Source organism: Stegostoma tigrinum, chromosome 6, assembly GCF_030684315.1.
Source record: "Stegostoma tigrinum isolate sSteTig4 chromosome 6, sSteTig4.hap1, whole genome shotgun sequence".
Classification (NCBI taxonomy): Eukaryota; Metazoa; Chordata; class Chondrichthyes; order Orectolobiformes; family Stegostomatidae; genus Stegostoma; species Stegostoma tigrinum.
The window spans coordinates 82518673-82542905 of record NC_081359.1 but is presented as its reverse complement, the minus strand read 5'-3'; the positions used below and the strand labels follow the sequence as shown (position 1 = coordinate 82542905).

The window sequence follows — 24233 nt, the reverse complement described above, 5'->3', positions numbered from 1 at the left end:
AACATTCCACTGCAAAGGATTCTGTAAATGGTCTACCAAGGACTGTAGGTGATGACAAGGCAAACTCCGTGCTATTGGACTAATGGCTATCTAGGATTGATTTTAATTGTTAAGTTTCAGTGAATAACATCACTACTGATAAACTTTTTGGAATACACTGCAGACTATTTACTGGTTGACGCAATATTTGTCTGCTTTATTGTTGTTATCGTCACTTTTTGTTGCCTAAACTGCAAAATTAATGACAATGGTTGCAAAATCACTGCAAAAGAATTGTCATTGTTTTGAGTAGGGCAACCAAGGATAATTCAGCAGAGAAAGTGTAGACAAGATAAAATTATCTTGTATCTTTACTGACAAAATTATCTTGTCTAGATTGTTGTGAATAAAAAGATTACATTTATCTTGCCAAAATAAACTAATAAGAAAACAAATTTAAGAATTATACATGTTTGAGGAATAGTTCTTTTTACAGTTTTGGACTTTGGGTAGATTGCCACCAGCTCTCCCTTCTACAATGTTGAGATAGAACCAATTAAACAAAAATTACAACTGGCACCTCTTTAAGGGTACTGTAAAGTAAAAATGAATTCAAAGCAAACAATTCCAACTCAAATTAAACTTCTGTCAGTTAATTATGCACCATAGTTCCACGGGCAGTGGATGTCTGAAGTGTACTGTATGCTGCTTTAGGATTTGCTTTAACTTTAATTGACTGACCAAAATCAATTGCAGTTGTAGACTTGAGTTGAGAGAACCAATCTAGAAGGTTATTTGTCCTGATTAGTTATAAGACCCATTCCAGGTTCAAGTACACTTGTCCCCCCCTCCCCAAGTTTTATAGAATTTTAAGTTTATCAAACATGTATAAGAGAAATGGTACTCAATAAAAACGGTAACTTTCAATCAATCCACTCTGGGACGTCAACTGACAGGACAAGTTGGCTAGACCTGTGTCTCTTTTCCTCTTTTTTGATGTCTAGGGCTGCATTTCTATCTTGGGTCTTCCTTTCTCGTCCATCAAATGATTCAGAATTACCACTTATTTACTCTTGCTTGCTACTACCATCTTTTTTTGTGATCAGAGACATTGTGGGACTGCTAATGGCATGGACAGCACATTTTATCAATCTCCAATTGGCTAAAGAGTGTATATCCAATTCCTAGATAATAAGATGTGAGGCTGGATGAACACAGCAGGCCAAGCAGCATCTCAGGAGCACAAAAGCTGACGTTTCGGGCCTAGACCCTTCATCAGAGAGGGGGATGGGGGGAGGGAACTGGAATAAATAGGGAGAGAGGGGGAGGCGGACCGAAGATGGAGAGTAAAGAAGATAGGTGGAGAGGGTGTAGGTGGGGAGGTAGGGAGGGGATAGGTCAGTCCAGGGAAGACGGACAGGTCAAGGAGGTGGGATGAGGTTAGTAGGTAGCTGGGGGTGCGGCTTGGGGTGGGAGGAAGGGATGGGTGAGAGGAAGAACCGGTTAGGCAGGCAGAGACAGGTTGGACTGGTTCCCAGTTATCAGTTCCCATTATCTCTATATCCAATTCCTGATTGGTTTCTTTGAAAGTATTGGTTACCTTAATGACATCACTTTGTACTTCATTTCCTGATTCTTGAATGCCAATCACTTTGTAAGATCATTCCTTTTGTAGCAGCCCGTCTATATCAACTTGTTAATATCTTGTATCTTTACTGACAATGTGATGGAGTATTTTGTATTCTATTCAAAGTAGTGTAGTATCAGCACTTAGCGACTTAACAAGATTGCAAGTATCCCAAGTGATACAACTAATTATTCTCCCAAATCTATCAAATTCCTTTAACTAAAGGAACCTGTGTGACTTGACATTTGTTGTTGATACTTTTAAAATTAAAGCTCAAAATAACCATACAAAACCAATTTACATAGACCTGTTACATACATTAGATTAGAAAACTAAGCCATGCTTTGTGTAATCTACTTGCACTGCAGTCTCATTTTTCCCTCCTTCCAGCCTGTTGTTTTGTTTTGCACCGTTTGTTTATTTCTCTTGTCCTCTATGATCTCAACTTTACTCCTGAAGCTCCACAAAACCTTCAAAGAACATACGAAAAAGGAGCAGGATGAGGCCATTTGGCCCCTCGAGCCTGACCTGCCTCAACCTGATCAAGGCTGGTCTGTTTGAGCTTCAACTCCTCTTTCGAGGCGTTAACTCCCTGACATTTCAAAAATCTCTCTCCTCCCTTTAAATGGTTTCACTGATCTAACCTTCCCAATGCTCTGGGGCTACAGAATTCCATTCAGTATCCTATAACAGAAGAATTTCCTTTTGCATTTCACTTTTAAATGAATGGTCCCTTATTCTGTAACTGTCCCCGAGTTAAAGATTCTTCCCATGAGTGGAGAAATCCTCTTACTATCCATCCTGTCTTGCCCCATCAGAATCTTGTATGTTTCAATAAGATCGCCCCTCATTCTTCTAAAGGCTCGTGAACAAAAGTCTCTAATTTGTTTAACTGTGCTTGATTAGTCAACCCCTTCCCTTCTAAATAACTCTCCCACTTTCCACTATGGCTCGGTTTTACTGTCTCCACTTATGCTGAGCCAGAGGTGACTAAAGGAAAAGTTTTTCAGCAAATTCAAGATGCAAATAAATACTATGCCAGTGTTTTATTGCCAAGTAAGCTTGCGCTGAGTGGGTGTGTTAATTCATATCTGACTAGTCTAATTTCTCCAGCAGATAGGGAGATGGAAGAGTAATGCTACTTAGCCACAGATTGGATTACTGGCAAACCCGCTGGGAATACAGGTTAAACTCATGGCAGTTGTTGGAATTTAAATTCAATTCATAAAATCTCTAATTCAAAGCTAGCGTCAGTAATGATGACTATGAAACTATTAATGATTTGTAGAAAAAACCTATCTAGTTTGCTAATGCCTCTTAAGGACAGCAGATTTCTTTCCCTATCTGATATAGCCTACATATGACTGTAGACCTACAGCAATGTAGTTGTCTCTAAACTGCTGTCCAAGACCATTCTGGATGGGCAACGAATGTTGGTATTACTACACACCATCGAAGAATTTTTTAAAAATTTTTCTTTGTCAGCTGACAAAGAAGTGACATACTTTTTTTATAGTTGACTGAACTAATGGAGAAGCCATTTTGTTAGACATCTTTGGGGTCAAAATAAAACTGGAGTTTTTGTGCATCTTTTTGATTTCTGTTTTTCTTACAATGCCCTAGTGTCCAAACAGCTTAATGTGCTTTTAAGAGTAGAAGCACAAAATGATAAAACAGCCCAGCATCTTCAGCTTATCCCTCTCTTTTTTTTTTTCAATTGCCATCCCCTCTGTAGTCAGGCTGTGCATGGTCCCCTCCAGAATCCTCTGCACATCACAGTCAAACAAACTGACTAAAACATCCATTTATATGGATTGTCAGAAAAACTCATCTGGTTCACTGATGTCCTTTAGGGAAGGAAACTGCCTTCCTTACCTGGTCTGGCCTACATGTGACTCCAGACCCATAGCAATGTGGCTGACTCTTAACTACCCTCTAGGATAGCAATGAACGCTGGCTTAGCCAGTGACGCCCTCATTTGTGAATGAATAGAATTCAATAGGTTGAGGGCTAAAATTCTCTTAGGGGGTTCGTCAAACCTGCTTCTTCATGAAATGCTTTTTTAAAATTTCATTTTGGCATGAACTGAAATATTACCTGGGTATTCTATGTAATTGATGTCATTAAATTCAACTCTCACCCTCTCTGTTGGAGGTAACAATTCGATCACTAAAGCTGTTCAGTAGCTGAAATTCTGAAAACCTTTCAATGTAATTCTTCTAAGAAATTACTGCATTTTTGTGTCTGCTAAAGGTCAAATTGGAGAAACAGGTGCTTTGTGATTATGGGCGAGTATTGGAAGATGACTTTGCTGCTCTGAACCCCTTCATTAGTCAGCAGCTGTTTGTGTTTTGCTGCTTCAGTTTGTTAAAACTATAACTGCAACCACCCTGTACAGTTGCTGTGTTGAGTCAAGAGTAATAGTTGTCTAGAAATAACAGATGTTAATAGTGGTGTTTCCTCTGTTTAATTGAGAAGATGGCCATTTGTTATGGGAATGAGAACCAGTTCCCAAAAAGATTTTCTTTTATCTAAACAATGTTTCCATTTCAGTGAAGCATGGCATCTTTAGCGGGAATAGTGCAGCACGGACTGAGGTCATTTCATCCATTAACTGTCTATCACACTATCTCTTTCTTTGTCTATCTCTAACTCCCTCTCTCTGTCTCACTGTCTCTTTATCTAACTCTTTAGCCCCCTCAGTTTGATTGACATCTTTTGAAGAAGTGACTGAGAAGATAGATGAGGACAAAGTGGTGGGTTTGTTGACATGGACGTAGCAAGGCCTTTGACAGGGTACACATAGTATACTGACTAGTGAGGTTAAATCACATGAGATCCAGGGAGAGCTAGCCAACTGGGTACAAAATTGGCTTGATGGAGACAGAGGGTGGTAGTAGAGGGTTGCTCAGACTGGAGGCCTGTGACCAATGGTGTGCTGCAAGGATTCGTGCTGGGCCCCCTGTCGGCCAGAGCATTGGGTACAGGGGTTGGGTCATCGTGCTGCTGCTGTACTGGACGTTGGTGGGGCCACGTTTGGAGGACTATGTGCAGTTCTGGTCACCCTGCTGTAGGAGGGATGTTGGTAAACTGGAGGGGGCACAAAGACTGACAGGGATGTTGCCAAGTCTGGAGGGTTTCAATTATAAGGATTGGCTGAGATGTATTTTCCCTTGGAGTATAGGAGGCGGGGGGGAACCTTACTGACGTTTATGCCCCTCATTATTTTATAAATAGGGTGAGTAGCTAAGATCTTTTTGCCAGGATAGGGGAATCCAAAACTAGAGGGTGTAGGTTTAAGGCGATAAGGGAAAGATTTAAGAGTTGAAGGACCTGATGGGCAACTTTCTCACAGAAGCTGGTGCCTGTATGGAACAAGCTTCCAGAGGGAGTGGTAAATGTGGGTACAATTACAGCACTTAAAAAACACTTGGACAGATACATGGATAGGAAAGGTTTACAGCGATATGGGCCAAACACAGGCAAATGGGACGAGTATAGTTTCGGAAACCTGATCAGAATGGACAAGTTGGACAGAAGAACTATTCCAGGACTCTGAGTTATAGAATGAAGTCTTGACTAACCTATTACCTGTTGGCTTATCCGGCAGATCAACAACTGAGAAGTTAAGCAACGTTTGGTTGTATTTGAAAGTGGCATGAACGTTTAGTTATACTTGCAGTTATTTTTAACACTTTGATGCAAAACTGCTTTAGGTGCCCAGCAATACAACAGTTAAAATGTAACTCGGGTGCCAGGTCACTGGTCGGTCTGAGTCGACTTGTGGTATGAGTAGAGCTGTCCTCTGTTTTCCTAGCTAAGAAATTACAATGGCATTTTATGTTACTGACTTTTTGATTTTTTTTGATCAGGTAATGTGAATTTCCACCAGGTGAAAACGATGCAAATCTGTAACTTTGAAAATAAGCTTGCATTCTTAAACATTTAAAAACGCCAACATGAAACCTTATTATTACCATATTCATAAAAAAAGTTTGTTTTTTTTTAAAAAAGTAGTTTACAAACCTGTTTCTGATGCAAGTGTCGCTATAAAATGTATAAACGTGCACCATAAAGGATTATCACAACTAAGCACAGTCTGAAGCAAACATTTACAGTACTGTCTGTGGATTTGCAGGAATGATGATCAGTGCTGTACATGCAAAGTTACAAGTATAACAAGCACAGCAGTTAGGCCCTAAGAAAAAACATTCCAGTCACCTTGCAAAATTCCAATTAAAGGGAGACTTCGATTTCTCTGCATGTTTTTGTTTTGTTTAATCGATGCAGCCTTCGGCACTTTGCTGTGCTGACATGTACGTAGCAGCAATATCGGGGAAGCCCCACCCAATTCAAACTGATTCCAGGGATTAGCCCATTCCAATTTAGGGGTTGGATTTCCTGGTATGTATGTACTTTCAATCTGGTTCACAAGGATGTAGTGCAAAACTGTGTTGCTCTGCTGAGGGAACTTTTAGTCTGATGGATCGTGAGGCTCACTTTGTTCAGTTGGGAAGGTAACACCTCTATCTGCTACATTGGAAGAATTTAGTGTATCGGGGAATAGAGGCAGACTCCGTGCTGTCATTGAACGATTCTGACATTAGAACGAAGTGAACACCGGAAATTGTAGCCAAGTTGGTCACATAAAACTATTTAATGCCTAAGGAACTCGGCTCCATCATGATTCTGCCAAGTAAGTAATCTGCTCACTTTTTGCAACAACTTTTGTTTTCTGATGATTCCTTTAAGAGTTATGCTTTGACAGAAGCGTTGTTCACGCCTAAAGTAGTTTCTAAAGAAATCTGCAGCTGTCCGACAGTGTTAGGCGCAGTTTAACTCCAGCTTGTAAATGTGGCACTGGGCGGGCTTTCTGTTAGTAGATTGTTTACTGGGCGACGAACCATATCGTGGGAGTGATTTTTTTTACATGGGCAGAAGAGACACAAAACGTTACAGTTCGCAACATTAGAAAACATTATTTCTCTTTTGACGCTCAGTGTGCCGGTTTAGTTAAGAGAATGTGGTTCTTTAACTTTCTGTAGGTTCAAATCTATTTGTTTTGACATTTTTTGGAAATCTCTAACGTCCATTGGATGTTAAAAGCCAGTTCAGAGAAACCGTAGATGCAGGCGTGTAAAAACGTCAAAGCAGCTCTCCGTTTACCGTCCGGTATATTTGGGTCTGTCGATAGCCATATGCCAGATGCTGTAGTTTAGAGAGGAAGGGGAGATCTTATCTGACACACCTCTGCACTTCAGGGAAGGAAAGATAAAGAACTGACGATGTGAAAAGCTTCGTTGACGCCACCATTTTCCATTGACCCTGCATCGACAGGAATCCTAGAATCCCTATAGTGTGGAAACGAGCCATTCGACCCATCGAGTCCACGCCGACCCTCCGAAGAGCATCCCACCCAGACTCGCGCTGCACTTGCCATGGCTAACCCACCCAGCCTGCGTATCTGCGGACACTATGGGACATTTAGCATGGCCAGTCCACCTAACCTGCCCATGTGTAGACTGTGGGAGGAAACCGGGGTACCGGAGGATATCCATGCAGATGCAGGAAGAATGCACGCACTCGCCCAAGGGTGGGATTGAACCCCATCCCTGGCACTGAGGCAGCAGTGCCAGCCACTAAGCCACTGGAAATTTTCACCCTAGGTTTTGTCAGACCACCCTGGCAAATGCCAACTGCTGCCATCCGTGGAGCTCCTGATCACCAGTAATATCTGCACAAGGGATTCCGCAGCTACTGGCCGCCTTCCAATCAGAATAAGAGTCCTAACAAATGTTAAATGCAAAATTAAGTTTATCAGAAACAGTTTTATTTTAAAGAAAGCCAATAATACATTTTTTTTAGAAATGAGTAACCTCTGATGGAAATACCAGATGATTTATTCTGTTATTCGGTTGAGCACTTCAATGGATGCAAGTTAAACATTCTCACGCAGCTAATGCCATTTCCAGACATCCTGAAACATTGGTGCAGGGCTCCCATCAGTTCAGATTCATGATTAATGGACTTTAGGAGCTATTTAAATGCCAGACAGATGGTGCACTGTATCACTTCAAGCAGTTTGTTCATCAGTGCAGCATTATTAAGCAATATCTGAGCTCCAAAGCTGCTTTTCTGCTGCTTTCTCTTTAAATTGAGAATGTAGCAAAGAGACCAAACTTCAGAAAAGCTATGGGTCTGTTACATTGCAGATTTTTCAAGTTACTGCAGTCCATTGTACACCATAAATAAAAAGCACCCTCTACCAGTTTTGTGCAAATATTCATGTAGTAGCCATCAGTAAGTTTGGGAGGCATTATTTGAGAACTACCAGACAGGAGAGCAGGACATCAGTACAGGTACTGTTGACAATGATGCTAATTGTAGTAAAAGGGAAAAAATCAACTGAACAAGTTAATGGTGTCCGGTACCCCAGTCTCCTGCAAAGCTGACTCGTCCCTCTTAAGGTAATGCCAGTTTCTTTTTCAGACACTTATGAATAGACTTACATTGTTATGGATAACGAGGTGGGAGGCCATACACACCCTCCCACCTCGCCAAAATATTATTGCACAGAGGCTGACATTTCAGGGAATCTTCAGAGCAGCCAAGACTACTACAGGCTGGTTCATAGCAAAGCGTCCCTTATTCATTTGCTTTGCGTCATTATGAACACAAGTAGACAACAACTCTGTCATTGTCACTGTAAAAGTTACTTTTTTTGGATGATAGATTACAATCCTGTTGGGCCCTAATCCAAGCCCTGAGGTAAATGTCTGTCTGCAAATGCATCTATGTTTTTGCAGGTACATCTGAAGACTTATTCCCACACTTGTGTGAATGAATGTCTTTCTTTTAGAACTTTGCAATGGCATCATGACAGCTGTGCCTGTTAATCATACCAAAATCAATTGTTATATTTTAGTACAGTGCACTTGCTTATTGTGATCTGTTTTAACTGTGTTTTGATAAATTGGCAAACATAGAAAATGCTGTTGAAACTCAGCAGGTCTGGCAGCATCTGTGGAGATAAAAACAGAATTAACGTTTTGAGTTCAGAGTAACACTTCAGGGCTCTCGGAAGCATCCTCAGTTTTATAATCTAAAGTTTATTGTTTTAGTAGTCGAGTATTCTTTCTGGCAGACGTTACTTCATAACCTTAGAAAATGTATGTGTGGATTTTGAAATGTCAACATTCAAGGCTAGGGACCAAGTGCTGGAAAGTAGTGTGTGTAGATAGGTTGGTTTAGATTCGATAGGCTGAAAGGCCTCTTCTCTGATGTATGACTGGTTTATGAAATATTATATAGCAGGTAATACCAATGAGGCTATAGTTGGGACTATCAAATAAATTGAGTGGATTATCCTGGTTGGGCCCATTCCTTCAGAATGACGTGTAAATGTGAGCCTATTCTAGCACTGTCAGACTTCACAATTATACATCTGAGAGCAGGAGTTAAATGAAGTTGAGATTCTTTACCGTGGGCAACTGCGCTGACACCGTTATAGTCTTCCTCTTTCTATTATCCCTGACACTGCTGCAAAATATTGGCGATTTCCTTTGCATGCCCTTATAACTGGCTGCAACTTGAAAATTTTCCACAGAGATACCATTTTATCATTCGTTGCTAGCCTGCCAGCCAGATATTGAATGAGTTTATTTTTAGAAGTCATATGTCTCCAGTGCTGTGTGGAGTTGTCATGGTACCATGCCAAGGATTTCATTCATTGGATTCTAACATCTTCGTCCATCATTTTGTTGTGATTGCTCCTCATGGCAAATTTTTATTATTGTTGGAGTGCAACTGAATTAAATCATTATCCACATTACCCACTGGTAGTTTGGGTTGACTGTTATTTTTCTGAATAACAGCACCAGTTCTATTTTGATTGTGATAGGTTTTTTTTTAAGAAAAGATCTGTTTCATATTCTGCTTGAACGTCTCATGGAATGTGTATTTGTGTTCCTTGATCTAAAATGTCCCAATCACCAGCTTTTTAAATGTTACTCTGAAGAATTAGGAAATACAAAGATCATATTCCAATTCTTTTTTTTATTAAAAAGGGGTGGGTGTGTGTGTGGAAATTACTGAAAGATATGTAATGATAAGCTTAGTTTTTTTTTTAGGAGTGCTGAACAGATTTGCTTCCGATAGCGGTTTTTTAAGTGTTGGACTGTTGTTATGTTAATGTAAGCAGTACATTTTTTTTCAGATTGTTGAAATCCAGGAATAGCTGTTTATGAATATCTACCGTGTTAGCAGTAGTCTTTCAGTACTGTGGTGCTTGACATTTTATTTTCCCCCTTTAGGTTATAAGCAAGATTAATTAAAGTGTGTGAAGCTAGACTCTGCTTATGAGGTCATCTGTAAGCTGTTTTATGCACCTGGTGCCTAAAACAGACAGTCTTTTTGATTCAAAAGATCAGTGTAGATGAGAAAGGTCATGCACCCCACTGAATAGAAAGTACAGTCTGCCTAATTTATCATCCAATTCCAACCTGATTTGACACCAGAATTATTATTGCTGTAACTATACAGGTCACTCTTTTGTGAAGAAGTGCTTGTTCTTTAACCAAGGATATTACTTCCAAAAAGGCAAGTTCAGGAAGATGATAATGCTCCTTTTTAGAAGAGAATGCAGTTGCCAACTTTTGATTTAATGGATCTGATCGCTTGGCATTGTTTGTCAGCCTTGACCATCACATCAGACAGTCTACGGATCTGATCACGTTGCAAGACTGTTCAGTTGGTGTCATCATAGAATGGTATTAAAGTACACTTAAAAACGGGCTCTTGTAGCACAGTAATAGCGTCTCTACCTCTGGATCAATCCCAGACTTCAAGCCCTACCTGCTGCAGTCGTGTGTTATAACACGCATGGATAGGTCTCACCAGTGCCTGTATTGACACATAACCTCCTTACGTTTTTGTATTCAAAGTCCCCAGTGCTAAATAGTATTCTATTGGCTGTCCTAATTACTTTCTGTACCTGCATACTAACCCTTTGTGATTCATCCATGGAGACACCCAGATCTTGCTGCATCTGAGCTCTGCAATCTCTCACCATGGAAACACTGAGATATTATGCTCCCTGTGTGGCCTTCTTTCCAAAATAGACAATTTCGTTTTTGCACATCATGTTCAGTTTGCCAAACCTTTGCCGAATCACTTAAGCGATCAATTTTTTTTGTGATCTCCTTCTGTCCCCTTCATAACTTGCATTCTTATCTACCTTTTATGTCATCAAATTTGGCAGCCTTCAGCAACTCTTCAAATATGCTGGGAGTTGGGGGAGGGGGTAGAATTCACCCCCCCCCCCCCCCCCCGGAGGTCAGGCTGACTTGCTGCAAATTCCACCTCCTGGATTAGGATCAGATCACAGAAAATGGGCAAGTGGCAGTGAAGGGTATTGTTGCAATAGCCTCAGGATAACCTTTCCGTTATCAGAGAACAGATTCTAACACTGAAACGGCATATGACTTTTGAAAACTAAGATTTTCCTATGTTTCATGTCCTAGTCATTTATAACCAGCAGATGGTAAAACATTATCAGAAGATTGACTTGACAGTGCTTTCTTCCAGACGGATTAATTAGCTGCTGAAACAGTGCTCACCACATAAACTACTAATGATCTTGTAGCTGGGTAATTTCATTATTATGAGCAAGTCAAGCACTGATACACATTTCAATATTGCACACCCTCTAAACAGAATGGACCATTTAAAAATGCTTGAATCCTTGATACTATCTATCTGGTTGTCAGTGCCGTGACCATTTTCTCTTTATCTACATCCTTGCACAGTATTGTAGAATTTGTTGCAGAGATTGTAGGAACTACTGATGTCATCTCGGATTCTCCAGCAAGGTGTAGAGCTAGATGAGCACAGCAGGCCAAGCAGCATCAGAGGAGCAGGAAGGCTGACGTTTTGGGTCTAGACCCTTCTTCAGAAATGGGGGAGGGGAAGGGGATTCTGAAATAAATAGGGAAGGGGGGTGGACAGAAGATGGATGGAGGAGAAGATAGGGTGGAGAGGAGACAGACAGGTCAAAGAAGCGGGGATGGAGCCAGTAGAGGTGAGTGTAAGTGGGGAGTTAGGTTGATCCAGGGAGGACAGACAGGTCAAGGAGGTGGGATGATGCTAGTAGGTAGGAGATGGGGTGGGGCTTGAGGTGGGAGGGGGGGATAGGTAGGAGGACAAGTTGGGGAGGTGGGTACAAACTGGGCTGGTTTTGGGATGCAGTAGGGGGAGGGGGAGGATTTTGAAGTTGGTGAAGTCCACATTGATACCATTGGGCTGCAGGGTTCCCAAGCGGAATATGAGTTGCTGTTCCTTCAACCTTCGGGTGGCATCATTGTGGCACTGCAGGAGGCCCAGGATGGAGATGTCATCCAAGGAGTAGGAGGGGGAGTTGAAATGGTTTGTGGGGGAGGTGCAGTTGTTTATTGCGAACCGAGCATAGGTGTTCCCCAAAGCAGACCCCAAACCTCCGAGATAACTAAGTGTGGAGCTGGATGAACACAGCAGGCCAAGCTGCGTCTCAGGAGCACAAAAGCTGACGTTTTGGGCCTAGACCCTTCATCAGAAAACACCTCCGCTTGGTTTCCCCGATGTGGAGGAGGCCACAACAGGTACAGCAGATGCACTACACCACATTGGCAGATGTGCATGTGAACATCTGTTTGATGTGGAAGGTCATCTTAGGGCCTGGGATGGGGTTGAGGGGGAGGTGTCGGGGCAGGTGTAGCATTTCCTGCGGTTCCAGGGGAAAGTGCCAGGTGTGGTGAGGCTGGTGGGAGTGTGGAGCAGACAAGGGAGTCACAGAGAGAGTGGTCCCTCCAGAAAGCAGATAAGGGTGGAGAGGGAAAGATGTCTTTGGTAGAGGGATCAGATTGCAGATGGCGGAAGTGTTGGAGGATGATGTGTTGGATCCAGAGGTTGGTGGGGTTGTACATGAGGATAGACTGAAAACGTCAGTTTTCCTGCTCTTCTGAGGCTAATTGCAGAACTTGTGTTGGTTTGCAAGGTAGCTGAGATGTAAAATGAAGAGGAAATTGAAAAGAAAAAGTATACCTTCTGTCCATCATTACTCCTACATTCAGAAACCTAATTGTACATTTTGAGTTAGTCCTTCTCATCCAAATAGACCAAAGCCATCGATGAGTCCTTGACATGAAATTTGGCATTTCAATCATTGTTCAGATTCAGTGAAAGAATATTATTTGTCAGAGCTACCTTGTTTAACTGCCAGCGGAGTCTGATATGTATTTCTTTTGAGGAAGATGCAAATAAACATGGAACTTTGTCTGAATGTTGAACTGGTTTTAATATGCCTTTCTTCTTTTTTCCCAGAGATTGAAGCCAAGGAAGCGTGTGACTGGTTGAGAGCTGCTGGATTCCCTCAGTATGCACAATTGTATGAAGGTAGGCTTGGAGATAGTAATGACTCCCTGTAAAAATGGATAAATGCACATGATTTGGTGTCACAGGTGCATTTTCCTGACAACGGTCAGAGGTAGAATCTTATATTCCTAGAGAAGATGAAGTTGGGAATGGCATTTAATGAGCCACAAAGAAAACAAACTCAATCTCTGACATCATCTTGCCCCCACCGGAATAAATTGTGGGCAGGAAAGTTTGTCTGTCTTTCCCTCCTTGTGGTTAATTGTGAACTTAACACTTAAGGACTTCAGTCACTTAAGGGTCTCGAGCTTGTTACTGCCGGGATTAACCTGGCTGCTAGTGTGCCTGCCCACAAACGTCTGTCTTGGATTAACAAGTGCAGGGTATTTGTTGGCTTATGGAGGTCGCGAGTATGGGTTGAGTTTAGAGTTACATTTGGCCTGGGTCCTTGGTCTTTTGGTTTGCGATCCCAGCAGCAGCCGTAGCCGCCTATGTGACATGGTTGAGCATAGGATCAGCTTACCTATGGCTTGCCAGCAGTTTTTGTTGGGCTGAAACCTCTGCCACAGGGACCTGATACCTGGATCCAGACATATGCCCACCACTGTCCCCCTCCAAGTGCCTAATGGACAGATGATGTGGCAGCCCCCTCTCCTAAGAGTCATCATAGATGCATTGAGATGTTTTCAAATAGCACGCGCGACACTGACTAAATTCTCAAGATTCTGCCCAAGAAACCCAGCTCTTGTTTAACTCCAGTTTTTAATGTCAGGAACAAATTTCTTATTGAAGCAAATTATTTAAGCGGTATTAAAACAAATCATCTGGAAAGGGTCACTTACAAGAAAAAGAATACTGATTTCCCCAATGGCAGAATGCAGAAATGTACTACAGAATGCAAGAGGATCAAAAAAATCCAGGGTTGCTCTCTCTCTTCTGTACTAACTTTGATCTCTGATCTCTGCCAGTGCGGCAAGAGATCTCAATTTGCCAAGGGCACACTGGAGAAAGATTATGCTGTTGCTCCTGATAACGATCCAGAACCAGTTGCTGGGAAATACCTGTGTGAACGGCAGCAGAAGATCAGCACTCGGAAGCCCATTCTCTTAAAACCAGTGCTTTTGTAGACATCCTGCCAGTGCTTGCCATCTTCCATGCAACTCATTTAAACACAGCTGCTTACATGCTTTTCTAATTACATTGTGAACATGAGGTAAAGTGATTCAGATTGCTAGATTTGCGAATACTGGCAGCGCTGAGTCACAGTCAGGCTTGGTTTGACATTTCACATCAGCATCCTGGATGTAGAGGTGTTGATATCAACAATCTGAACTTTCAAATCAGCCACTTGAGTGAAGGCTGTTAGCAACTGTGGAAATTTAAGTGTGACTTATTGCCTTCGGGTCGCTTGGAAATAGGGAAAGGAACAAAGTTGTGTGCGGAATCATCAGGATTATGCACCGTTACAAGTTCAGGCATTAAAAATGTGTTTTCAGATGCATGTACAATGGAGCAATGTCTTCAAGCTTATAGTGAAATGACATGTATGGTGTTGGTGATGAGCAATGAAGGCAGAATCGAAACTACCACTGAAAATTTTAACAACGGGAACTTTATTTTGATAGCTATGTTTTCCACTAAAAATGCTATCTTTAGAATCCTAGAATCCCTACAGTTTAGAAACAAGCCACTAGGACCATTGAGTCCATTACAGACACTCTGAAGAGCATCTCACCCAGACCCACTATCCCTGTAACCTGCATTTCCCATGGCTGGCCCACCTAGCCTGCGTATTCTTGAACACCATGGGCAATTTAGCATGGCCCATCCACCTAACCTGCATATCTTTGGAGTGCGAGAGAAAACCAGAACAGGTAGAAGCCCACCCAGACATGGGGAGAATGTACAAACTCCATGCAAACAGTACCCGAGGCTGGAATCAAACCCAGCTCCCTGGCACTGTGAGGCAGCAATGCTAACCACAGTGCCACAATACCGCTTCCTGTAGAAACTAGGAAATTTCAAATGCATAAAGTTAATTGCCTATCCTGAAAGTACCAAGAGCTCACTGCCTGTGGTGTATAACTTGTTTATTTTTAGCGTAGGGGTAGAATAGGACCCCAACCTAATTCTCAAATCCTCCTTTTGTATACATGCCTGGCATTAGTGATACAATCAGGACCCAACAGGCCAGTTTGGAGAAGCTTCTGTAGGTTTACAGGGAAAGTCACAGTAGATAGAACTGTATCAGCCTCCATCAGTAAGTTCATTCTTGCCCTACAAAGGAAAGCAATGAGCAGCACTGCAGTTGCTCAAGACACTTTTTTGGCATTTCCCAACACGGACACCCTCTGCCTTAAATTCCTTAAGGCATTCCCAGAACCTCCTGCCCCATATTTATGTGCATCACATCAATGTGCACATCAGCAAGAATCTATCGACTACTCAGTTTTCCAATGGAGGGCTACTATCCCTGCAGTAAGTGGATTAGTAGCGTGTTAATGAATTAAAATGACCCAGACCACATTTTAGTTTAACTTTTTAACTGTAGATCTCTATCACAATCTGAAATGTTAACCCATATTTTCGCTTTACAGACCGCTGCCTGACCTGTTAATATATTTTCTGTAATTCTCTGAACTGATATAAGGGGCATTCAGTCTGAAATTTCTGGCTGGTTGCAGTGCAATTGATCTTAACTGGGATTTTATGAAATCTGCTTCTCCTGTTACTAAGCAATCCCCTCTTAAGATGACAACTACTTGTTTCAGGATATCACTTCAATTTTTTTGATTATGTGCTGCTCACACAACCTAATGTCTCTTGAATTCTGTGACAACTGTTTTTCTCAAGTTTACTGTGATTCACAAACATTTCAAAAGAAAATATTTCTCCGGCTGTTACAGAGATAGTAGGAACTGCTGATGCTGGAGAATCCAAGATAACAAGGTGCAGAGCTGGCTGATCTCAGCTGACCAAGCATCATCAGAGGAGCAGGAAAGCTGATGTTTTGGGTTGAGACCCCCCCCATTTCTGAAGAAGGATCTCGACCCGAAACGTTGGCTTTCCTGCTCCTCTCGTGCTGCTTGGCCTGCTGTGTTCATCCACCGCTACACCTTGTTATCTCATTTCTCAGGCTAGTTTTCTTAATTGATTTTTGTGTGTCAGAGGTGAGTTTAATGTCAGACAACCGCTGTTTTCTTGTTGTGACTGCACTTTATCTTAAGACTGTCATCACTATGTTTCAGGACCTAAATGTAAAGTTTGCAATAATAATCTACAAACGTAGGTGATTTAAACTATGGTGTAACGCTGTGAATTTTCTTAAATATGATGCTGTAATTCTGTAAACAAATATATTGTTCTCTTATTGCAGTATTAAGGTCAGCATACTTTCCTATCGAGCTATAGAACATAGAACAGTACAACGCAGAACAGGCCCTTCAGCCCTCGATGTTGCGCCAACCTATGAACTAATCTAAGCCCCTGCCCCTACACTATCCCATCATTATCCATATGCTTTGAGATTACTCCCGCAGCTCCTCTGAGGCAATAGATATCATAGACTGGTGAAAGATCATAAATAAAAACATTTAAATGCTAAAAATACTCATACAACAGGCGTGCAGGCCCCTTAACAATTGCGGTCCAAAGATTTATTCCCCATTACAAATACCAACCTATTAATTCCACTGCCCCTAGAAGCTTTGGGGTACCAAACTCTCTCTCGTGAGAGAGAAAGTAGAACTGTTTAAGGTCCAAGGCAGTTTTTATTTCCCATTCTCCACACCATCCCAACTCAGTTATTTTTCTTTCTTTACCTATTTACATTCTTGGTATCTCATTTTTCAGTTCTCAGATTTCTCTCATTACATGTCCATTCATCTCTCAATGTTTATTACCTCTGTCATTCAGTGTAATCTTTCATCCTCCAGCTAATTACTTTAGACTCGTGCAGTTTGTGTTTGCATTGCATGAGCCAGCTTCCAGTCTTTGTGCTGTGAAATCTGACTTCCATTCTGACAACATCTTGTGGATCAGCAAGACTTGATTGCTTTCATACTGGTGTTTATCATGCTATGAGTTCAGTCCTACCTGCTCCAGATGTATGTTCCAAGATCTCTGAGCAGGTTGTTTAGAAAATACCAAAAAGCAACACATCTGTCAGTGCTCAGTACAACCAGCCCAGCAATTAGTAATTCCTAACAAAATCTGTTGTTAAATCACCAAATGAGCTGTTATAATTTACATCAATTGTAATAGAGTAAAAACACCATTCACTGCTGATGTATATGTTTATACATGTTACTTGTTTTATTATATGGTTGCGTTATTTTGGTTTCAACCTTCTGTAATTTGGCGTAACTACTTACTCTGTAACACACTGCTCTTTCAGAAGATCAGGAAAGTCCAACCATGTGTGAACGTAACTAGCTTCACTCCTTACTGGTCTGTACACGTGATCCATAAAGGATGCATCGGGGCCAGTTTTGCCCCCTTTCCTACGGACTAGTTATTCTTGTAAAACTACTTGTAAAAAAGTGTAAATGCCAATCAAAATTCAGGCTTCCTAGATTGGGGCTTGTTGCTGTAATATTATTGCTGTTAATCCACTTGCTTCTTTCAACATGCATTCTAGAATAATAATTTGCATCTGGCTTAAATGAATATCATCTATGATGCAAAATGTTATATCTATGTGAATTGTCAGACTTGACTGATTTATAAGTAGGCTGACTACCAAAGGATGCTGATCGTCAATCCTTTATCCTTTCATTTTAGTTTAGTTAACATAACCTACATACATTGTCAATTTTCCTTCTGCAGGGTCACTTTAAGACTTAAAATCCTATATTTCCTCTTTGGAATATACATCATTCTCATTTACCAAACGTTGAATTGTTTAACCAACACCAGTGACTTGGCTGTTGGAGCAGTATTTTGTTCAGTGTTATCTTAAGTTGATCATTTAGCCTATGAATTGAATCTTTGACAGTGGAATACTTTAAAGGAAATACTGTAGAGAAGTGTAATTAAAAACAAGATTGTCAGAGTTTGTGGGCTGTTATTGTGGAAATGTCCCAATTTATGCTGTTGCAGAAAAATTCTGCAGCTGAGTATGTTTGTCTCTGGAAATCAGATCTCCAGCTACATGATGATGAGAAATTTTGACACATTTGTTTAAGTAAATTAAACATTTGCTGTAACTGCTGACTTTATGGTCTAACTGATGAAGAATTCCTTTAATGACTGAGCTTCTCATTCTCTCAGAACAAGATTTTGACAAAGTTGTATTTTCCAGTCAAATAAGGCAACGATTATGATGTCAGCCACACAGCAAATATTCTGTAATTTATATTGGAAAATGGCACCAAAGCTTGAAATTAAGTGTCCTTTTTAAGTGAATATTCCTGGTTTGTTGCAGTTCCGAAAAAGAAATGTAAAATCTTGTTAATAAACTTGCTTATTTCTAAGTGTGAAAATATAAAGTATAATTTTGCTGTGAAACACCTTTGCTCTGGTCAAATGCTGATAGACTTGCTGGGTATTTCAGATAATTTCTGTATTTACATAAAGAACATATTGTTTATTATTTTTGAAAGCTTTATTTTGCTTATTTGTTATGATATATAATTTTTTTAAAACCTTAATGTATTGCAGATTCCCAATTTCCAATTGACATTGCATCTGTAAAGAAAGATCATGATTTTCTTGACAAAGATTTCATGGAACCACTTTGTAGGTAAGGATGGAAAACACAGATTTACTCACTGCTGAATTATAATACTACATATTTCTTAATTTGAATCAAATGACACTTCTGCATTTGGAACGTTAGATGCTATTATGTGAACATGCATTATAGCCTTCAAGCAGTTCCTGAAGGATTAGTCACAACGGAGTCTTTTATGTATGAATTCATATTATGCGTATGTTACGTCATCAAATAACTGATATTCCCTCAGAGTAGGGAATATCCTTTGTTCATGCTAATATGTATGCTGTGACTACATTTCCATCAAAAAAATCAGTATTCTACTTTCTAAAAGAGCTGAAATATTAATGAAATGAAATGAAACACGTCTTGCAACTTCTTATTCCCATCAAAATCATGACAGTCTTGCCTGACCTATACATGGAAAATGTTAATGGGTCTCAAGAGATGAATGTAACTGAATACACTGTCTTGTTTTTAAAGGCGAGAGTATGCAAAAGGTCTTTAATGTTTTTAACCTCCTGAAATTTACCACCTTTGTCAATGGGATTAATTATATGCTCAACATCAAGAAGAGTTTATTTCTCTGACTGCAGAGTGATTAGTTGAGATATAATTGGAAACAGCAGCTTTGAGTGAATTGAAAGCCTAAATGCAGGAACGTATCTGGAGTGCTCGTTGAGAAGCTCTGAAACCAAATAAACCACCTAGCTATTTACTGTGTTGAGTGTGAAAGCTTTTTCAAGGGAGTTCAATGGTTATCAAGCTGCTCATTAAATTTCTATCACCGTAGCAGCAAACCTGAATAAAGCAAATTGGTTTGAAATCATATGTGGGAAGATTGTTATTGTTATTATGAAGGGTCTAGGCCCGAAACGTCAGCTTTTGTGCTCCTGAGATGCTGCTTGGCCTGCTGTGTTCATCCAGCCTCACATTTTATTATCTTGGTTATTATCCATCAATGATACTGAGGCTGCAAAAAGCATCACACTCTTGGTCTCTTTAAGACAAATGCTTTTGAAGACTGATTTATCACGGTTATAGAAGTCACTTTGTCTTCCACGCTCTGAAGACCTCAGCCTGTGATTTCTCCGTCTCCTGTATATTACAGATCATGAACTTAGTACCCTGGAGAAATACGAGATGATAATTAGCCTGAAATCACAATCTTCCCACATATGATTTCAAACGTTAAAGCTAATGTAATTGCTTTTGCAGCTGCTGTTGCTAGGACAACTAGGGTAATGCAATAAATAGAGCCTTACCGGCATCAGTTTATGAATAAAAGAAATGGAAAGTCTTGATGATTATAAAAGGCTCTGCTGTTTTGCACTTCCTGAGTACACGTTCACAGAATCCAGTCATCGAGGAAAAAGGAATATTACAATATTATCAGGAATTAAAGCTAAAAATACAAATAAGTTTTTAAAATAGAATTTTTGCTTTAGTCCTTTTTTTTTCCAGCCTTTGCTTTTCAGCTGCTTTTGCCAGTTGGGTGTGACGTCCTGTCAGCCTTGCAGGAGATTGCTATAAATATCTGTTCCTTTGCTAATGCAGCAACATGCAGAGAGTCGAAGTAAGTCAGCTTTCCATTAGTGGATTATAGCAAACAGTTTGGCTGTGGGCTGTGCTTTAAGAGGGCTGTCAGAGCCATAAATTATTTTATTTTAATACAACAGTATAAATTTGACATTAGAATCTCCTGTTTTTAAATAATAAATTGATGCTGGAAATCTGAAATACGAACTAAAAATGCCCAACAGTTCAAGCAACATCCACAGAGAAACAGTTAATATTTCTGGTTATGATCTCTCCTCTGAACATAACAATAGAGAATGTAGCCATTCTTTGCAGTTTTTCCTAGGTAGACAGAAATATGGCTGATCTTTGATTGTCAACTCTACTTTCCCAACATACTCCTTGATTCCAGACCTCAAAATGCATTGGAGTGGCAGACAAAATCTCCCCATAAGGCCAAAAGTCAGGGGGATGAATTGTGAACATTCAGATAAATATTATCCCTGTACATGGGAAGGTCCAGTCACATGCGGTACTTCCCCCTCAATCACTTCTAAAACGAATCACTTCACACTTTCCCAGGTTGAATTCCATCTGCCACTTCTTTGCCCAGTTCTGCATCCTGTCAATGTCCCATTGCAACCTACAACAGCCCTCCACGCAGTCCACAACTCCAGCAACCTTTGTGTCATCAGAAAACGTACTAACCTACCCTTCCAATTCCTCATCCAAGTCATTTATAAAGATCACAAAGAGCAGAGGTCCCAGAAAAGAGCAGAGTTCAAAAGGGAGAGAAAAGAGAAGGATTGAAAAGAGGTGGACAAGGAGAAGGAGAGCCCTATTGTCCATACCATTTACATTTTCCCTTCTTTCTCTTTTTCCTCCTTGTCTGCTTCTTTCACCCTCCTTGTTTGTCCCAACTTCTCTTAATCGTTTTGTCCAAAGCTACTTTTGGTCTTCAGTCAGAAATTTAGTGAGTTACGCTTGGGTTTCAGGTTTGGTTCTTTGTCATTTGTGTCTGAAGATCCTGGTCTACTCATTGCCATATCTGTACAGAGCTCCTATTTTGCCCTATATCACTTCATTAATGTACCTGATTTATCCTAGCAAAATGCAGAACAGCACAACCAATGTGCTGCAGTGTCTGGTTACTTCACATGTAGGTCTGTTCCTTGGTTCAGATCCCTGAATCAGCCCACTGGCTTCTGGTCAGATGTGTTGACCTCCCAATCTAAAGGTGGTAAAGTAATTCACGTACCCATCTGATGTCGATGTTCGATCCTGTGCTAGTTGACAAGCTCCAGGGATCCAGCCAACTATACCAATTGTTGTGAAAAGATCACACTCAAATTTGCAGGATTCAAGCATATGTAAAACAGATCTAAGTTGCCTGGATGCACTGCTTTGCTTTGCAAAGTTTGCAGCATTCCATTACAGTCCTGAAGCTGCTGCTGGTTCATAGTGCAGCCTTACAATTTCACAATTCATAAGTCATCACATGATAGATCTGTTTAACATTCTTTGCATCAAGCAAACACAACCTACAATTACCTTGCTCTACTATCCCCCTTCAGATAATGTGTCAGTTGTTAAACTTAAATCAGGGATTGGGATTAGGATCAGTTATGCTTTAAACTGTCTAATTTAATACATTCCAGCTTTCAGTATGTGTGATGGAAATGCATTAACTCACTTCAATCTGCAGAATGTGTGTTTACGGGTTAAATTCTTTCTGCTGTCTTGTGCCAATTTGTAGTGTCGAAGGAATTAACATTTCCTTATCTGTTGCAACTTAATATCACAACCTCATTAAACCTTTTCTCCTGAAAATTGCAGAATTCACAAGACGAAAACAAATTGTTGGTGAAACTCAGCAGGTCTGACAGCATCCATGGACAGAAAGTAGGGTTAAACCTTCTTATCCTGAAGATGGGCCACTGGACTCAAAACGTTTTACTCTGCTCTATGTCCCCAAATGCTGCCAGTTTCTCCAGCAATTTGGTTGTTTTGGAATTCCTGCCTCTTTGGGTTTTGTTTTTAAACAAAAAAATTCATCATGTTTGTGAGTTTAGATGTCCATTCAAATGTGGAAGGTATTGATATTACCTGATTGCATCACCTAATAATAAGGGAGTTTGTCAGAACGAAAAAAGGAGCCCCTGAAAATCAAAAATTGGTGCCTCAAAATAAGAAACTAGTCCACGGGTAATCTCCAAGAAGAGCCCTGAGTTGGGGCGATGTCAGGTAATGGGGATGGGGAGGGGTTACTGTAGTCGACCCCTTTTTAAGCGGCCACCGCCTCTTTCTCACCCCCCCCCCCCCCCCCCCCATATCATGAGCCTTGATTCGAGACTCTTCAGCCGTGGACACCAATGTCTTAGCGTTTTGCCCTGCTAAGCCATTTGAAAATTTTGTTTGTGAGACAACTCCTTACTCTTCTAACCTCCGGAGGGTATGGGGCACTTCTTGATCTCTCTTCTTACATCACCAAGGCAAGTACATCTTCCTTAGGTAAGGAGACAAAACCTGTCCTCCAAATGTGATCTCACTGGTGCCAAAGAAAATTGTACAAAGACTTCTATGCTATTTCACTCCAGCACCCTTGTATTAAGGATACTATACCATTAGCCTTTTTAAATTGCTTTCTGTATCTCTATTTAAAAATGATTTGTGCACAAGGACACACAATTCCTCTGAATCTCTTTCAAAGAAATTTTCGGCTTTTCCAGTCTACCTGCTCACGTAGATAATTTCACATTTCCTCTCTCTGTACTCTACCTGGTTATCCACTGAACTTGTTTATATCTCTTTACAAACTTTTTTGTGAGACACCACATAGCTTACTTTCCCACTTTTTTACTGATAACATAAAACTGTGTTGTCACTTCTAAGCCGTTGCTACACATTGTAAAGCAAGCATTGATCGTCATGGCACCTCCCCTCGAAATAGGTCATTTATTTGTTATTTTCGGTCCATTAAGCAATCCTCAATCTACACTGCTATATCATCGTCCTAATGGTCTGAATATTTGCAATTGCTCCTGGTGTCTCAAGGTTTCTAAATGTGGAGATTTTGTGTTCTGCTGGCTTAGTTGACCAAATATAAACCGGAGCACTGGCATAAAGTTAGCTTATCAATCTGGTGAATAGGAAGTGAGGAGGAGTAAAGGTGGGCACAGATACAACATAAGACATTGTGACTGGGATTTGTTAAAGGTTTTATTCTGTTGATGTATTTTGTTACAGACTGGTAGATGAAAATGAATGGTAAAGCTTGTTGAACAAATCACTTCCACCCTAGGACTTGGGTTTAAATGCCAGCTCAAACTGGTGGGCTAAAGGTTTTATCTTCCTGCAGGTTATTAGAATCCCATGACAAATGAGTAAAACAAACCTCCGATATCCTGTGCTTGTGTACCCACCAATCTCAACTATTCCGTTTGTCCAAAAATAGAAATTCCTAGAAACATTCAGTAGGTCTGGCAGCATCTGTGGAGAGAAATCAGAATTGACATTTGTAGTCCAGTGACCCTTCTTCCTAACATAGTTAGGAAAAGGTGGTATACAGCTCTGAAGCAGGGCTTATTGAGGAATTGTTATTTGTGTACCAATGAGGTAATTCTTTAGTCATTCAGCAAACTGTGTTGGAAACAGTCTGGAAACATCTTTCACAAGCTAATTTTAGAAACCCTCACGATCAGAAGGTTTGTGGTTAGTTGTTTTTGAGTGATTTTCGGCCGGAGATGTTCATTTTGACTGGTTTGATTGTGAAGTATCTTTTCTGTAAGAGTTGGTTGTGCTTCTGAATACTCATCCTCAGTTTGCTGAACATGGGAATGTTCACGGGATTCTAATTCATGAGGAAAAGCAGAAGCAGCACCTGCTGTGTTCCCAAGAAAAGGTGAGGGAGGAAATTGAGAAGAGACAGAATGTTATCTGAAATTCAGAGAAGTACAACATATAAAGTTGTGCATTTCAGCAGGGTGA

At 40.6% G+C, this 24233-nt stretch overlaps 1 protein-coding gene across 4 annotated transcripts in view; it reads left to right on the top strand.

Annotated features, from left to right (window-relative positions):
- Positions 1–24233, top strand: part of LOC125453193 (stAR-related lipid transfer protein 13-like) — a 464022-nt gene that overhangs the window by 401526 nt on the left and 38263 nt on the right. For 3 of the 4 annotated variants that reach the window (XM_048532431.2, XM_048532433.2, XM_048532432.2), the window contains 2 exons: positions 12962–13033; positions 18674–18755. In XM_048532431.2, the coding sequence (XP_048388388.1) occupies positions 12962–13033; positions 18674–18755 (154 nt within the window). Of the gene's footprint in view, positions 1–6037; positions 6303–12961; positions 13034–18673; positions 18756–24233 lie in introns of those variants that run through there. The other variant, XM_048532435.2, reaches the window with a different exon arrangement.